The sequence below is a fragment of the Triturus cristatus genome, chromosome 5_1 (assembly GCF_964204655.1).
Source record: "Triturus cristatus chromosome 5_1, aTriCri1.1, whole genome shotgun sequence".
NCBI lineage: Eukaryota > Metazoa > Chordata > Amphibia > Caudata > Salamandridae > Triturus > Triturus cristatus.
Window position 1 is genome coordinate 939,786,009 of NC_140587.1, and position 18,242 is coordinate 939,804,250.

Consider the following 18,242-nt stretch of genomic DNA (forward strand, 5'->3'; position numbering starts at 1 on the left):
CTTATTCTAATTTATTGGCCCTAATGACCCCATCCCCCAGGGCCTGTCTCCTAATTATATTTTTTTGAACCCAATCCCCAGGGCCGGCCACTGTTTTTTATTATTTAAAAAAAAATATATATTTATAGACACACCTAGGACATGCTGGACAAACCGCACGTACCTATCACCATGACGATTTGCGTGATATTCATTAAAAGGCGACTATGCATACAATGAATCCACGTGGAATGTATTTACACCACTAGTGAAGCTCTGACATGTCTGATGCCCTACCGTGCCTAATCCCGGTAGACACCCTTGTCGTTTATTTATACAAACATGGGTAGCTATTGACGGGCACATTTAATACACATGCACACCAAGCCATTCAAAGGGGATTCGACAAAAATTCGACCAAAACTATGCAAGAAACCCCCCTCATGGTTAAGAAAACACACATCCACTGCCGGATGTGTAATACTTTTTATTTTACTCTCTGGAAAGGGGACGAACATCACTTGAGAGTCACAGCGCGCTCCTGGCAGAGCCCAATGCTGTGTTACACCCACCATTGCCTGCTGAGTGCCACACACCTCTGTGTTGTATTCCACTAGCTAGTGCATATGCTATGGCACTCTCTAGCCCATGTGCACTGTAACACCACCCCGTGAATATGTCATGCCACACTTGTCTTTGCACGGGTTATATTGCCCCATCTAACGTGCCTTCCTCGATGCCTATGTTATAACGCACAGTGCTATGCCATACATATTACAATCTGGGATCCATATCTTTGTCACAGTGCATATGCAACGTTACACTCCCCAGCACATATTTTATATTACAACTTTAGAGACTAGTTAGGTTACACAACACTGCCCTGTGCATATTACACTCCAAGGCGCATATCGAATAGCACGCGCTAGTGCCTGTGCTATCTCGCGCTCTCCAATGAATCTGTCATTGCGCACAATGTATTGCATATTATATTTCACGCCCGGTTCATCTTATATCACACTTTTTGGTGCATAGTTTATACCATACACTATATCTAGTTTTCATTTTCAATCGTGCTCTCAGGACTATGTTCTATATAACACTGTGTTCACCTACCCTTTTCACGGGCATTACATTTTACGATAGGGGGTGGAGGGTCAAGGGGTGTTTCTGCCAAGTGAGCCCGGAGTCACTGTCACAAACGTCCTCTTCTTCCTGAATAAAAGTGAGATTATGCTGCATACTTGTTCATATTTTAAGTAGTTCGCACAGACACACGTTTAAAAAAAAATAAAGTTCCTAATACCCGCCTTCTCTGAACAGTTAGCTTGCTGCCCCATCCCCCTCCTCCCTATCCTCTGTTGTGTGAATCCATGGACTAGCCTCCTCCCTCCTGCCATGCATGGTCTGATGTGCTGCCACTGCCCTCAATTTAGTATGATGTACCAGTCCACTCCTCCTGCCCTCCATTGCCCAATTCTATGCCCCATCATTGACCTCCTGCTGAAACTCTGTGCTTAGCTTGCTGCCCCTATTCTCCTTCCCCCTACCCTCCAATGTCTTTGTGCATGTCCCTGCTCCATCCTTTTTGCCCACCATGTTCCATGGACCTGCCACTCCTATCTACTCTGAGTGTTCTGTTGAGCTGCCACTCCCCTCCCACCTGTCTAGCATTGTCAGATGACTGTAACCTGTCCCTGCCACCTCCACCCTGCCTGTCCACATGCCATGCCCCTATCCTCTTCCTCCTGTCCTACATGGTCCATTGTACTGCCACACCCTTCTGCCCTCCCTGGTCTGTTGTGCTGCAACTGCTCCTCCTGCCTGCCCCGTGCGGTCTGTTGTGAGGCCCCTTCCCCTGAACTTTCTTGTCTGTGCACAGGTCCTGACCCTCCCTTCTATCCTCCATCGTCCTTTGTGCATGCCCCTGCACCCTCCTTCTTGCCCATCATAGCCATTGTGCTGCCACTAACCCTCCCACTTGCCATGCATGGTCTTCTGTGCTGCCATGGCCCCTCCCACCTTCCCTGTGTGGTCAGTTAGCTGCCCCTGACCCCCTCCCACCTTCCCTCCATGGTCTGTGTGTATGCCATCACAGTCTCACTGTTGCTCTTCATGGTGTGTCTTGCTTCTAGTGCCCATCCTGCCTGACCTCCATGGCTATCTTGCTGCTCCTGCCCTGCCCCCTTGCCCCCAGCCCTCTGTTTACATGTGCAGACCCCTACTCCCTCCCTCCTGGCTTGTCTGTTCCATTGTAATGCCCCTGATCCGTCCCTCCTGCCCTTTATGGTCTGTTATGCTGCAGCTTTCTCTCCTGTCTGTCCATTATGGTCAGCTAGCTACCATTGCCTCTTGCCCCTCTGTTCTCTGTTGTCCATGTGCATGGTCCTGTCCCCTCCCTCTTGCTTTCTATGGATTGTTGTGCTGCACTCCCATCCCGCATGCCCTGTGTGGTGTATTGTGCTGCTGCAAACCCTGATGCCTGCCTTGCAGGGTCAGTTTGGTGCACCTCTCCATGTCCCTCCTGTCCTCTGTTATCCAAGTCCATGTCCCTACCCCATTTCCTTCCATGATCCAATGTACCATACTTGCGGACATTTTGAACTTGGTAAGAGGGAGATTTTGAAAAAAAACTGGGGTATTGATTTTCCCCTTTGAGTTACATTGAAAAAGAGGAGATTGTAGACAGGAGACAGATCAAATAAAGCCCATTTGAGCTTAAAAACATTGGACGTTTCCTGGCTGAATCGAGTCTGTTGACATGTATGGTTTTACTACCATTGCCTCTTCCTTTTGCCCACAATGGTCTATTACATTGCCACAGCCTCTCTTGCAAGTCCTGTATTATTGGTTTGTTGCCCCTGCCCCCCTTTCCACTGCCCTCCATAGTCTGTTGTGCTGCCACGGCCCTTCCTGCCTGCTCAGTGTGGTTAAATTGTTGTCTTTGCACCCTCCTACCTGCCTTCAATTTTCAGAGTCCGTGCCCCTGGCCTCTGCCTCTCAACAGTATCCTAATGAACAACTAGATTGCTAACATTCTATATTTATTACAAAAGTGTGGAACGCCTGACGTCATCTTGATGTAATCAAAACTGTAATACCTAGAGCATTTCCTTTAGAAATTACATATATGAGAGGGTCTTATTGGCATCAAAATTATGGTTAGTGCTCTAAAAGACTAAAATAAGGACATATTTTCTGAGTTTTCAAATAGCGACAAAGCACTTTTAAATTATTTGTTATCTTTATGTTTTTTTATCCAGTTGACTACTTGATTAAATGTTGCACTTAGGGGAGAGGATGTGGTGTTACTTCCAGAACTGCAGACTTTGCAACTGGAGAACCAGGTTGGAGTTTCTGCTTCAGCTTGACATTCTGTGATTCTGGTCAAATCACTTAGTCTCCCATGTCTACAACCAAAATGAATTTGTTCTTGTGTGATGTAACCAATGCTCATGTAAAGCACTCCAATACCTGACAAGTCTGCACTATATAACACTGCAAAATCACAAAATAATAAGTGTTTTGCACACTTCTGTCATTGGGCTATATTTGGGCTACATCTGGGTGATTTTGGGCTACATTTGGGCTCTTTTGTCTCCGGTGGCCATCTTGGGAGATTTATTTGTTATGAAGTTTCCTAATTTCCTCATGTACTGCAGTCTCCTCAGTAGGAAATGCTTTCAGTTTTTTACTTTGATTCCATCATGAAGGTATTCAGATATGTCACACATTTGCCATAAATTCTGAATGTTAGCACTCTAGTTGCTCATTAGATCACTGTAGTTAAACTACTGTTCACCATGGAAGTCTGCTCCTGGTATTAAAAGTGCATGTTTCAGTCTGCATGTCAGAATTTTTTAATGAAATAGAAGAGGATTTGAGAAGTCACTCAAAATGTGCCCTCATTTTCTTTCTTCAGCATTAATCATAATTTCTATGGCAAAATGAACCCCCTCACTGTGTCCCTTTTTAAATTAAATGTTTTAAGTGTTTCCAGTTTATTCCAATCAAGATGGCTTCAGGTGTGCCATACTTTTGTCATAATGAAGACAGTAAGCGCTCTAGTTGTTATTAAGAACACTCTGGGACATTCTGTCATTGCGCTTTACTTGGGTGATATCTGGGCTACATTTGGGCTCTTTTGTCTCTGGTGGCCATCTTGGGAGACTTATTTGTTATGAAGTTTCCTAATTTCCTCATTTACTGCAGTCTCCTCAGTAGAAAATACTTTCAGTGTTTTACTTTGATTCCATCAAGAAGGCATTCAGATGTGTCACACATTTGCCATAAATTCAGAATGTTAGCACTCTTTTGGCTCATTAGATCACTGTAGTAAAGCTACTGCTCACCAGGGAAAACTGCTGCTGGTATTGAAAGTGCATGTTTCAGTCTGCATGTCAGAATTTTTTAATGAAATAGAAAAGGATTTGAGAAGTCACTCAAAATGTGCCCTAATTTTTCTTTCTGCAGCACTAATCATACTTTTTATGGAAAAATGAACCCCCTCATTTTGTTCCTTTTTAAATAAAATGTTTTAAGAGTTACCACTTTAATCCAAGCAAGATGGCTTCAGGTGTGCCATACGTTTATCATAAGTAGGACTGTTAGCGCTCTAGTTGTTCTTTGGAACACTCTGGGAAGCTGCAGTAGAACACAAAGGAATCAACTGACAGTCTCTGCCCATGTTGGATGTACATGTTTTACTGAGAATGTCAGACTTCATTCTCACATGACTGAGAAAGATAATGTGAATTTACAGAAAATAAGCTCTCAGTTTAGCTTATAGATCACCTTCCAAACCTCTGTGGGAAAAGCATGAGAAAATATTTTTCTCTCAATCATGATATCCCAGCAGAAGGCTTTTTCACATGGTGAAATCACCTTAGAACATACCACAATTCCGAAAATGAGTATGGTACCATCAACACATGATTTATAATGTAACTAAAGTCTTAAAACCGTCTATTAACTGCAATGCTTTTTAATGAGGTGCTATCATGTATATTGGTCCCAAGATGGCTGCCAACACTTCTTGGATGAAGTGCTGACAGCCAATCAGATCTCAGGATGAGATGTGTGGTTAGGCTCCGCCCACATATATATATGATTTTACTTTTGATTTTCTCAGGAACTACTGAAGAGATTGACTCCATATATGCAAAAGGCACATCCCTGAGCTGAGGACTACCTCTCTGCCAAATTTCAAGTAATTCTGTTCAGCCGTTCGAGCTGTACCTTGGACTAAAGGTCCCTATGGAAAATTGCATGGGGAAAACACGTTTTGGGACCCCCCTTTTTTCTCAGCCCCCGCTTAACGAATCCCCCCGAGACTTTTAGGGTAGGAGCGGAGCGGAGCGCCCCACCTATTTTGAAAATTTCGCGAGGATTCGTCAACCGGCGCCAAAGTTATTCCAAATAGAATGTTGCGGATTTCCTATGGAAACACGGTCCTAACTATAACTATCTACTGGCGACCGCCAGTAGATAATATATATACACATATTTATATATATACATACCAATAGATAGATGGATAGATAGATACGTTTGTGTGTGTGTTACACAGGGCAGTCCACATGCATGTCACACCACATACAATCTTTCATTACTCTTGCAAAAGGGAACCACCCATGTTCATTCTTGCAGGCTGCACTACCCATCTCCCTAACATTTGGAATAGTATGGTATATCGTAGCCCGTGGGCCTCATGATATTCAAATAGGGCTGCAAGTTATCCAGGTCTTCAGAGAATTTAGAACCTACAATCTCTGTCTACTATCAATGTGCCTGTATTACAAGGATAGGAACCAAAAAGGTTCCTGGAAGGGTGAATAGGTCCTCACAGTAGAGGTAGGAAGGGACACCTCCTCCCTCTTATGTGTATCTGAATGAAACTTAGTGTTCCTTCTGAAACCAGACTGGTTTCTACAAAAACAAAGGGAACCGGAGAGGGGGTTGTTTCTCTCTTAAGTAAATACAACACCAAGAGTTCTTACGTCAGACTATGGCGACCTGTTACTGTGGGTGGAAAGAGGCCCTTTTCTTAATATAGCCCTCACTCACTCTAGTCGTGACATGCTTCATCATCGGATCACCCCTACTCCTAGAGGTCGGAGTGGACTCAACCATGTTTCCGGGAGCACTTCTGAAAAAAGGTGTATTGGGGCGTGACATTAAAGATTAAATTCCTCACCCACTCCTAAAGTATCCTTTATGACTGGAGTGGGAGGGAAGGTAAAACACTATGCTAGGGTTTGAGGATGTAATGGTCCTATGACCCTAAACTAGACACCAACATGTTTCAGTCCTCGCTAGTGGTCTAAAAAGGTCCTGGGCTTTTGTCAGGGTGGGATGCGATGAGGTCACTTCCCCCAAAGACGTGAGTGCACACTATGCATGCAATTTACATAAGGCACATCAGGTAATGTTGTAAGAAGAAGTCTAATACTTGCCATTGTTTCTTAAGAGGAACTACCTGTAAGAGAAAAGAGACAAAAAACAAACACAAAATACACTCTATGATAAATGTGCTGTAGAGTCGAAAGGAGGCAGCATTGCTGCAGTGAAACTACACAGTGTAGTTACCTCAGAGATAAACCGTGGTGGTGCCTGGTATTTATGCGGGGACACCTGAATTAGACAGTGCTATGATCAGGTGACAACACAGAGATCATACCAGTGACACTCTCAAACACGCTTGTTCAAAACACTACAAGTGCTATGGAATGAGCATACATGCATTAATACATTGACACTTATCATTGCACAATTAGCACTGCTACACATTGTCACACATTTTTACAATGTCCTAGTTATATAGAAAACCATAAGAGGTAAAAGGCACTCACCCCACATTAACATGGCGTGAGCTCCCAATGGGGGCATGAGGGGGAGGCCTAGTAGTCACACACTATATGTTGTCAAAACAAAATGGCAGGTTTTTTTTCAGAAAAAATGCTCCATAAAGTAAATACAAAAGGATTACATAAGGCGGTATCGTATGCTAGGCACCTCAGTGTGGGAGAAACAGCCACTTACTTCTCCAAAGTCCGCCCCGCATTAGACCTACTTGGTGCTCTGCTCCCCTGCTTGTCCTGTCTGCGAATGAGGCCGTAGGACTTAAATACTATTCTGCATGTGCGCGAAAATCTGTATGCTGTCAGGTCAGCCATGCGTCCTATCACCTGCTGTACCGGTATTGGATGCGGAGCAGGGTCTCGGCTACTGTGTCAGAGGGATCGAGGCTGTTCTTGGTTTCTGTCAAAATAACAGATGTGTGAGGAGGCAAGTAGGCGTGGAATTCGGCCTCCCACATCACTGGGTCAGCCCCGTGTCTCTGAACGAGGCTGCGTGCTCGATCATGTACTGGCGCATGGACCGGGTACTGCTATTTAACAGAGTCCGCGTGTATGTGGAGCCTTCCAGGCGTACATGTGACACTCGCTAAAAATAGAAGGTTTTAGGCCAGAAGGGAGACAGTGATATGTAAACGGGTGAAACTGGTAGGATATTTTCAATTCTCTTGTCAATAACAAAACCTGGACTGCAGGGTACGTTTTTTTTATATTTTGGTACATATTCTGCATAAGTTCAGATTCAGGAAAATGGCATGTCAATTCACATGGGGCTAGATACAGCCAATGCTCTTACGTGCATGTTCTTGTTAAGGGACCTATGTCTTGTCTACAAAAAGGGGGCAAAACCCATCTAAGGGGTGGACTAACGCACTGTCTTGTACGGGGTTGTGCTAGTTCATGGAGATGTCAATAAAGGGGGCATATAGCCCCATGTCCTATGAATTTTGCATTAATAAAAGTTTACTGATGATGGTGCTAAACTTGGAAATTATACTGGCAAGTCTGAGTAAATTATTGAGCCCTGATTGTTAACCAGTGAGATTATTTAGCTGATTCTAAGGGATATCATCATTAAGACCGTTGATATGTATCTTTAATCGATACACCCATCTTTGTTCTTTCAGGAGGAGCGTTTTTTGGGCCCTGCTATTTGTAGTAATTTTTTATAATTGTACACTGCATGTCAATGTCTGTATGGTGGGTCTCTAGAAAGTGGGCCGTGAGTTTGGTCGTAGCCCTTTTGCATCGTGCAGTACTCCTATGTTCGCTGATGCGGATCTGTATTTTTCTCGTAGTCATACCTATGTATTTTAGTCCGCATGGGCAGGTGATTATGTACACCATATTTGCGCTGTTACAGTTTGTATGTGCTCTTTGTTCCCATTGGGTCTTAAGTGCCAGATCAATGGTCTTGGTGTGTGATGTCAGAGGACAAACGGAACAATTTCTGCATGGGAAATGGCCCATCACTGGTGGCAAAGTCCAAAGGGTGTACTGTCTTTTGGTTGTTCTGCTGATGGTATTGGTTTATCAAAATCCAGGTGGTTTGACGTTAATATGCGCCAATGTTTGATGATGGTTCATTAAAATTTGGTTGGAACCTGAGTTGTAGGTTGGAATGCATATTAAGTTGTTATTTTCCTGTTTGTTGTGTTTTTCCAGGAGGCTTTCCTTGGGAATATTACGCACTCGTTCTCTTTTGCTGTGTTCACAATTCAGATAGGGTAATTCCGATCCCGGACTTTCTTGGTCAGTTTATCTGTCTCTTCTTTAAAAACCTCGGTGTTCGCACAGTTGCATCTAATGCGCATGACTTGTCCTACTGGTAAATTTTCTCTAAGTGCTCTGGGGTGTGCACTTTCAAAATGTAAAAGACTTATGATCTTTGGGTTTGGTGTAGAGTGAAGTACAAAGTTTTCCTTCTTCAGCAATGATATTGACATCCAAGAAAGACACATGTGTGTTGTTATTTGTCATGGTGAATTTAATAAAGGCATTCCTTCCGTTTATCCATTCGTTGAAAGAGTCTGTTGTGGTATTGTTTGTCTGCCAGATTACCAGGACGTCGTCAATGTACCTAATCCAAAGACGTATAGACTACTAGAGTGAGTGAGGGCTATATTAGTAGCAGGTCGGCTATAGTCTGGTGTAAGAACTCTTGGTGTTGTATTTACTTAAGAGAGAAACAACCTCCCCCCCCCCATCCCCCAGTTCCCTTTGTTTTTGTAGAAACCAGTCTGGTTTCAGAAGGGACACTAAGTTTCGTTCAGATACTATCAATGTGCCACTGGAGCCCTGTGTTGCCACAAGGCATAACATGATTATTTATTTATTTATTTATTTATTTCAGGCATTTCAGAGAGTCAGTGACTTAGTCAGGTCATTGAGAAACAATGACCTAAAATGAAAGTGAAAAACCCAAGAAATTAGGGGGCATATCAGCAACAGACGGCGATAAATATCGCAAAGCGCGCTTAGCGCTTTTATATTTATCGCCGTCTATTGCTGGAATTTATCGCCCGGTTAGCTCGTTATCAACAACGCGTTACTCCAGGGCAATAATATTTCAGCGATATCCAGGGAAATGGGCCAACATCGCTGGAAAACCAACGATGTTGCACTCAAAACGGAGATAGCCTTGGTGATACGACCCTGTGGTCGTATCACAGTAATCCACCTCCCATGTTAGGTTTGCCTTAGTCAGGAATTTAACAGACGTTAAATCCCTGCGTTAAGGCATAGTTATTGCAATGATTATTATCGCTAAGGCTCTTTGCTGATATCGCGAAGCTGCCTTAGCGATAATTTCCCATGTTGTTTTCCTAGCCACGCCTACTTTGCATCTCATTAGTGATGTTTAGCGCTGAGATGCCAGGCTAAAGCGGCGATAAAGCCTTTGATGAAATGCCCCTAAGGCAGTAGTTCACTGCAGCATAGCTAGCACTGCCTAAAGCAATGACGATGGAGAGAACTATGAGATATTGGATAGTTTTACCTGTCTGGAGGACATGGCAGGTGGTGACCATTAATAGCTTTTTGGAATAAATATATAAGGACAATTAGCACAGAACAAAAAGAAAAAGGTAGAATGGTTGATAAAAGAGCAAATTGTTTTTTTCATGCTTGCCTTTGACATGCAATATGGCATGAGAAACATAACCCTAAGAAGGTGATAGAACCAATGCAAATTGTCGTGGTTTTAATGTCAAGAGTAAGACCCATAACAACAACATAAACATACATTACAAGAACTTGTGAAGTGGGGACATCCTTGAGCTCAGGTTGAGTCTACTGTTTATGCAGACAAAAATTGCATAGAGATGAGAAAGAATCTATCTACTCACCCGACCCCAAACAGTTCCTTGGAAATATGCAATTGTTTCGGATGCCTTAAGTAGCTGATGGAAGCGGATATCCTCAAATGAGAAACCGTGACCAAAGACCACCCAGGAAATGACATTGGAAACACAGGCAGAAATTAGGGGCTGAGGATCCACTGGATTTCCTGCAAACAATTGTGTATCATAGATTTGTATTTGGATTGCAGAAAAGTGCACAGCATCAATAACAGCTGCTCACACCTTTGGTCCACAGTGAGGTGATGCCATCCGCAGAATGGTTAATCAATGAATGAAAAATACATCCTCAGTGATACACAATCCAATGTGAAAGACATAAATACAATGAAAAATAATCAATATAACTATATACTACACCCATTCTTATCTGGAAATTAACACTTGCACATATTTTGCACAAACTCTTCAACATGCACCACACCATTACCTCCAACACACACAAATTATTTCTTATCTAATAGACTCCCATTACTTTATGAGACCCCATCTTCCACATTCTGCCGCAACAGTGTGTAGGCATCATAACCATAACCTCATCTTCGTTCTCATTGTATATCAAGAGAGGATCTTCGTAACCACTTATTTATAAAATACAGTAAGTGTTTTTCAATTGTAATTTTCACTACTGCCAATACCTTTGGTGGCAGCAAAAAACTTCACCAGTCTGCGTGCCTCTTTCTGGATACGCCATTCCAGACTTTTCTTTCCAAGTCCCAAGTTTCGGAGAGCCTTTAGAGCGAAACGCCTTTGCTGTTTCCAGGTCTGACCGCTGGATAATATGATACCTGCTGAAATTGGGCATATGTTACTTCTACACATCTTGTAGTGCATCAGTTGAAGATTCTCAGAAGAACGTTTACCCATTGAGTGGGATACCATAATATGGGGCCAAATATACTAACCTATTTTGTAGTCACTGTTAGACCTGTCAGTGATGGAGCGGGTAAAAAAAAAAATGTTGGTATACCCAATCCATTTATATATGTTATATTAAAATGAATAATATTTAATTCTAAAGAATAATGGAGTGATGTGATATTAATTAATCAACCTTATTAACCAAGAGAATACATGTGGGAATGTATTTGCATGGCTAAAATAATAAGTGAACTAAGTTTGTACGCATATTAAATTTATATGTTTGGCTTAAGCAGTGTTAACGTAATGTGCGCTTAAATAAACCAGCATTAACGGCTTTAAATGTTGCATATGGCTAGATAAATGCATACACATAAGGGTATTAGTAAGGGAATAACACTGTTTTAATCATTTCTATGTATTAATTACGATTTTGTGTTTCTTTTACTTAAGTTGACTATTTCGGCCTACTAAAAGATGGCTGCCGCCTGAATCCTAACCAAAGTACATGACTTCATAAATTGAGCAATGGAGAAGGCGCCTACACCGACTTCGTCGTGGCCTTTCCATGAACTATCGAGCCAGGTCCATGAAGACTACCCTGGGCGAGATGCCAATGTCCCTGAACATGGAGCAATTGTTGCCATTCGGGAACCAAAAGCCACCTATTCACAATAGACTGATACTTTCCTGACCTGGGAACAGCCTTTCCCATGCGCCTAGTTTATTCATCATCCGTATGTGAAATTTGGAGAATGTTTCTTAAAGTATTGGGACGTGGCTGAATTCAGCCAATCAGGGGCCTGGAAATAAAGAAAAATGTTACTGTTATATGAAAATTTGGTATAAATATTAGTAGTCTAGAGAGGGAAATTGCCGCTACACCCTAGCACTGAACGCGCTCTTGACCCTAGCTGATCGATGCTATTCTACGCGACACTCTATGCTGCTCTTCGCTAGGAGATCTTATGCTGACGGAAGAGGACGGGACTTTAGGATTCAGATGAACTCTCAGAGGACTGGTGCTGACTTAGAAAACGACAAGTAGCCAGAATAGGTAAATATGACAAAAGATAATATGGCATTGTTAGGATTTAACCTGCAATTTAATTAGATAAAGAAAAATAATTATTTGAAGAACTATGTCGGGTGATTATTTCTTGTAATATTTTATTGATTAATATGAGAGTTAAAGTGAATTTCATCAAATTCCAAATCAACTAAATGATCTATTCGACCTCCGGATGGAGGAACTGTTAGGGTAAGTCAATAAATGTGTTTCCTCTATCCAAAGTGAATAGCTGTAGTTCGGGATCAGGATATCTCCTCTGTAAGGCACGGATAGTTGATGAGAATGAATGTTGGTGTTATGGGCCCCACCAGCGTCTGATGTGTGTATGTGTGCGTGACTGAGAAATCATTCCGTCCGTGGAAGCAGGGGGAGATTTTGTGTTCTGAACTGCACCAGTATTTCTGGTAGCAAAATGATGGTTTTTATTGTTTTGGTTTGATGATTTGGCATGTATATAGCTTATCGATTATTGATTGGTATTGATATATGTACTAACACTATATGTTGAAGTTGTATTGAGTTCTATGTCGTCTGTACGGCTTCTGGGAGGTAGGAAGTCGGGAATTGGTAGCAGTTCCGTAGCAGAGCAGGGATAAGTGCTGCTCTGGGGAAAGACGGAATTGTGGTTGCCCGTAGGTACACAGGAAAAACGTGTGACAATTGAAGTTGCAAGGCGCATTGTCTGGGTTCGATTCGGTAGCATTGCCGAGTGTTACCATTAGTGATTTTTCTGTGTAAAAGAAGTGCGTATGATAGTGAAGAGTACCTGTGAAATTTTGGTCTTAGGTACCAGGAAACCAATTGGTATGCCGATAACGCTTATCACTGAGAAGGTAGCAGGTGTTCTCTGAGCTTGTTAGAAGGACGAAGTAGAGGTAAGCGCTGCTTCGTTAATGTATGTTATAATTCTGTGGTAGGACAGACTGTTCGCTGTTCTCGGAAAAAGCAGGATTCTGTGTGAATGAACTATATTTTCTTGCGTAAAAGTGCGTGAATGAAATAGCATTCGGATTGATTGCGGAACTCTGGATTTATTTCTCAGGAGCATTGCGTTTCCACCTATGTGTTTTAATTCCGGAGAAAACAGTTAATTGATGCTTGATAGAAGGGTGAAGTAGAGGGAAGCGCTACTTGCCAACGGACGTAACGATTCTGTAGAAGGGCAGAGGTAAGCGCTGCTCTCAGAAAAACAGAATTCTCGTGGCAAAGGTCTTTGCTATTCTATGGTTAGCGGAGCAGACAATGGAGATGTTTGTATGTTGTAACTAACAAGTATTGTAAAATCGAAACAAAGTCTACCGAGTAGTTTTGTAAAGGAGGGGTAGACTGTAGACAGGAGGCAGGAGTAGGAGCTGCTGCAGTGACTGTTGACGTCAGGAGGACCGCGCTGGCATTGGACAGCTAGTCAGTGACGTAGACGCTCCAGGATTGGTGCGTTAGTGTGAGCCGCGCTGGGATTGGAGATTGTGACAGCGACGTAGACGCTCCAGGATTGGTGCGTTAGTGTGAGTCGCGCAAGGATTGGAGATTGTGATAGTGACGTAGACGCTCCAGGATTGGTGCGTTAGTGTGAGTCGCGCAAGGATTGGAGATTGTGATAGTGACGTAGACGCGCTAGGATTGGTGCGTGAGTAAGAGTTGCGTTGCTATTGGACTAAAAATCGTACTGTTGCAGGAAAGATTAAAGGGTTCACGAAAAATTTATTATCATTCACCCGTAAAGAAGAAAAAATCTTTATTTAGTAAAATGCGGAATTGGTTTGTGAAAGACAAAGAGATTGTGACTAGGGAAGGACAGTTACTTCCCCCAGTGAAAACCCCCGCATCCTTCATGGTTGCGAAATATGGGTACCATACTTGCATCTGGTTAGACAATTGGGCAAAGTATACAAAGGAAGACGGAGTTCTAGCGTTTCCAGAGGATGGGTCCTTTAATTTGGCAATTTTGAGGAACTTACGGGAGAGGATGATGAGCTTAGATCCGCGACCTAGGCCTACGCAGTTTGAGGCATTGACAGAGTAGGAAGATGAGATGCATGAGCGAGAGAAACGGAGAAAAGGCAGTAGATACCGGTACATGTTCGGACGGCCAAACGATCGCGAAACTCATTGTGATCGAATGAGAAGGTGGCAAGATGCTAGTATGACTGAAGGATTGTTTCCCGTTAGAACAGAAGGAGAAAGTGGAGGAAGGAAATGCCTAGAAAAGAAAACTCATGTAGAAACCCAGAGGTATGGGGCCAATGAGACCGACGATGATGTCCTAGACGATATGTTTTTCAAAAGCCCGCCTCCGTACAGGCAGGAACCAGAAACGCCAACTACAGACACACCAGTGAGGGAGACTCTGAGAATCATTAAAAAGAAGAAATTCTCTTAAGGAAAAGGGAAAGGAAAATAGGGCAGAGAGTGAAAATTCTAGGGAACTAGCAAAAACCACATTAGAACTGACAGAGAAAATAAGAGAATTGACGAAAAATCTAAAAGCAGTTAGAGTCCCTGTGACCATAGATCCTGTTATGCCTATTTTTGAGAAGCAGAAAGACAGTGAGCATGGACTAACAGTCCTGTATGTGAATAATAAACAGGAAGAACAGCCCCTGATGAGAGCAAAAGAGAATTCCTGGGGACATACTATGGGTAAAGGGGAATTGTATGTGTCAAAGAACCCATTTCATTGTCCTGATACTGCAGAGAGAAGCAGAATGGTAGGAGGATCAATATTAGAACCACAGAGATTGACAGAACCAGGGAATGTAGAGAAATCAGTGAGCATAACTAATGAAGAATTGAATGAATGGCTGAAAGGCTTGCAGGATAAAGAAAAAGAATCTCATACCGTTGATGTGGCGAAATTACGGATGGTGTTAGAAGAGTTGATTGTAGGGACCAGCCCCACAGAAAAGCTGAAAAACTACCAAGATGAGGAATTACTGTTCTTGTGCAAAAGTGTCACTTGGAGAGCGAAGAATTTACATGACAGACTAGCAGAAATAGCGAGTGAAATGGGAATTGACATGGACAAGGTAAAGGCTTTACAGAAGCCATACCGAGTGGATTTCACAGAAAAAGACATTGAGAATCTGAACGCTGCAGGACGAATAGGGCAGATTAGGGACATAATCACGGTATTGAGGAAATGGGGAGATGTGGACAAATGGAAGAGCAGGTGGTATAGGAAGCGGGAGGACACCTCAGACAGAACATTTCCAGCGTTTCCTGTGAGAGAAAAGGAGAAGGTGGTGATGGAGTTCCCTATGAGAGAGATTCCAGGAGGGGGATATGTGCATGTCCCATGGACCAGACAGGACATTTTGTCATTTACAAATGACTTTTCTCGATTATGGGAAAAGCCGGTCGAGTGGTACAGACAGGTAGACAGATTTGTGAAATTGTCAAAAGTGCTGTGGATTGATCTGAATAGTCTGTTTGATATAATAGTGCCAGCAGACTTGTGGGCAGAATGTACGATCGTCATAGATTGGCCAACCAAAGAATACCCGAGAGATCCCAAAACAGGGGCCCCAGACCCAGAGGTAATGAAGAAATATGAACAGGTTATGGTATTCTTGAAAAACAAAGTTCCTCCAAAAGAAACTGACTGGGTTAAAATAGATCGAACACACCAGGAAGTGAAAGAGTCAGTCCACGCATACTATGAGAGACTAATTTTAGCTTTCAAACAGTTTAGTGGGGATGACAGTCTGGGAGAAAAGGACCTGAGTCATTTTGTGTACAGATTTGTGAATGGTCTGAGTCCCGAGATTGGGGATATGATTAAGCAGCACACCGTGGACTGGCAGAGCAAGAAAATAGATGAGATCCTGAGGCATGCTAAATACTTTAGTGATGAGATTGAGGCAAAGCAGCGAAAACTAAAAGAAAAGGCAATGTGGGCTCAAGTGAAGGTTGCAGCGAGACAGGGAGCTCAGCTGGTAGAACAAGCTAATAATCCAAGCATTAAATCAAGATTTGGCCCAGGAAAAGGAAAAGGTAATATAGAAGAAGCCAAGAAGAACAAAACCGCCCTTACCACAGAGCCGGAACACACAGAAGTATAGTAAGGAGACGGGATTCTACAATGAAGAACAGGTAAACAAACCGAAACGCGCGAGCGCTGTGTCACAGTATTGGCTGCAAAATGACGAAAGTGAGCCAGAAGAGATTTATTGACGGTGCCGAAAAGAGGAAGCAGGGTGCGTACTTGGCGCATCTCTAGAAATAGATCAGACAGGACCATTTGTGGATGGGAAAGTTAATGATGAAAACATTACTTTTCTAGTAGACACTGGAGCTACACGATCCACTGTCAGATCAGCAGATGTGAAAAGTCTTCCTCTTTCGGATGAAACAATCCAAGTAGTTGATGTGTCTAACACCCAGATTAAAACGTACCTTACTGATCCTGTAAAGGTCAGAATAGGAAAATTTTCAGACATGCATCGATTTGTGGTGTGTGACACCAGTCCTGTGAATTTACTAGGTAGGGATTTGTTGTGCAAGATGAATTGCACCATATTCTGTACACCAGACGGAATAGCCTTTGAATCACCAGATGAAGATGTTCTGTATAAAATGACCTTAGCTAACTGAGAGTGTGAGGTTGCTGGAACCTATGCAGTATTCAATCCAGATGAATTGCCCCCAGAATTGAAACAAACAGTGAAAGCAGCAGTCTGGGATTTCACTGGAGAAGATGTAGGCCTGATGAGAAACGTAGACCCAGTGAGAATCGCTGTAAAGGAAGGAGCAGTTTACCCAAACATTCCACAATATAGACTGACACCTGAAATAATAGCAGGAGTAACCCCTTTGATTGAGAAAATGATCCAGCAAGGAGTGTTGAGGGGGGGAACAACCTTTACAACGCAACTTTTACAACGCACTACACTTACAACGCATTTTTTACAACGCAACATCCACTACAACGCATGCCATTACATCGCAGGACACTACAACGCATTTTTAAAAACTACCTTTACAACGCATTCCATTACATCGCATACTACCTTTACAACGCATACCATTACAACGCATAATATTATATTAAAACCCCTACACTATAGAATAGTAATTTTTACCCCTATACTATCCAATACTTACCCTACTGTTGCACCCCCTGGAGTTAGAATAGTAATTTTTACCCCTATACTATCCAACACTTGCCCTACTGTTGCACCCCCTGGAGTTAGAATAGTAATTTTTACCCCTATACTATCCAACACTTGCCCTACTGTTGCACCCCCTGGAGTTAGAATAGTAATTTTTACCCCTATACTATCCAACACTTACCCTACTGTTGCACCCCCTGGAGTTAGAATAGTAATGTTTACCCCTATACTATCCAACACTTACCCTACTGTTGCACCCCCTGGAGTTAGAATAGTAATTTTTACCCCTATACTATCCAACACTTGCCCTACTGTTGCAGCCCCTGGAGTTAGAATAGTATTTTTTACCCCTATACTATCCAACACTTACCCTACTGTTGCACCCCCTGGAGTAAGAATAGTAATTTTTACCCCTATACTATCCAACACTTACTCTACTGTTGCACCCCCTGGAGTAAGAATAGTAATTTTTACCCCTATACTATCCAACACTTACCCTACTGTTGCACCCCCTGGAGTTAGAATAGTTATTTTTACCCCTATACTATCCAACACTTACCCTACTGTTGCACCCCCTGGAGCAAGAATAGTAATTTTTACCCCTATACTATCCAACACTTACCCTACTGTTGCACCCCCTGGAGTTAGAATAGTAATTTTTACCCCTATACTATCCAACACTTGCCCTACTGTTGCACCCCCTGGAGTTAGAATAGTATTTTTTACCCCTATACTATCCAACACTTACCCTACTGTTGCACCCCCTGGAGTAAGAATAGTAATTTTTACCCCTATACTATCCAACACTTACTCTACTGTTGCACCCCCTGGAGTAAGAATAGTAATTTTTACCCCTATACTATCCAACACTTACCCTACTGTTGCACCCCTGGAGTTAGAATAGTAATTTTTACCCCTATACTATCCAACACTTACCCTACTGTTGCACCCCCTGGAGCAAGAATAGTAATTTTTACCCCTATACTATCCAACACTTACCCTA

At 42.7% G+C, this 18,242-nt stretch overlaps 1 protein-coding gene across 2 annotated transcripts in view; it reads right to left on the reverse strand.

The window, feature by feature from the left end:
- The window catches only part of LOC146832701 (cytochrome P450 2J5-like), a 323,369-nt gene that overhangs the window by 241,973 nt on the left and 63,154 nt on the right, over window positions 1-18,242 (reverse strand). Inside the window, exons 3-4 of one of the 2 annotated variants that reach the window (XM_085605996.1) lie at window positions 10,834-10,983; window positions 10,184-10,344 (exon numbers count right to left, since the gene is read on the reverse strand). In XM_085605996.1, coding sequence (XP_085462122.1) covers window positions 10,184-10,344; window positions 10,834-10,983 — 311 coding nt within the window. Of the gene's footprint in view, window positions 1-10,183; window positions 10,345-10,833; window positions 10,987-18,242 lie in introns of both variants that reach the window. The other variant, XM_085605995.1, reaches the window with a different exon arrangement.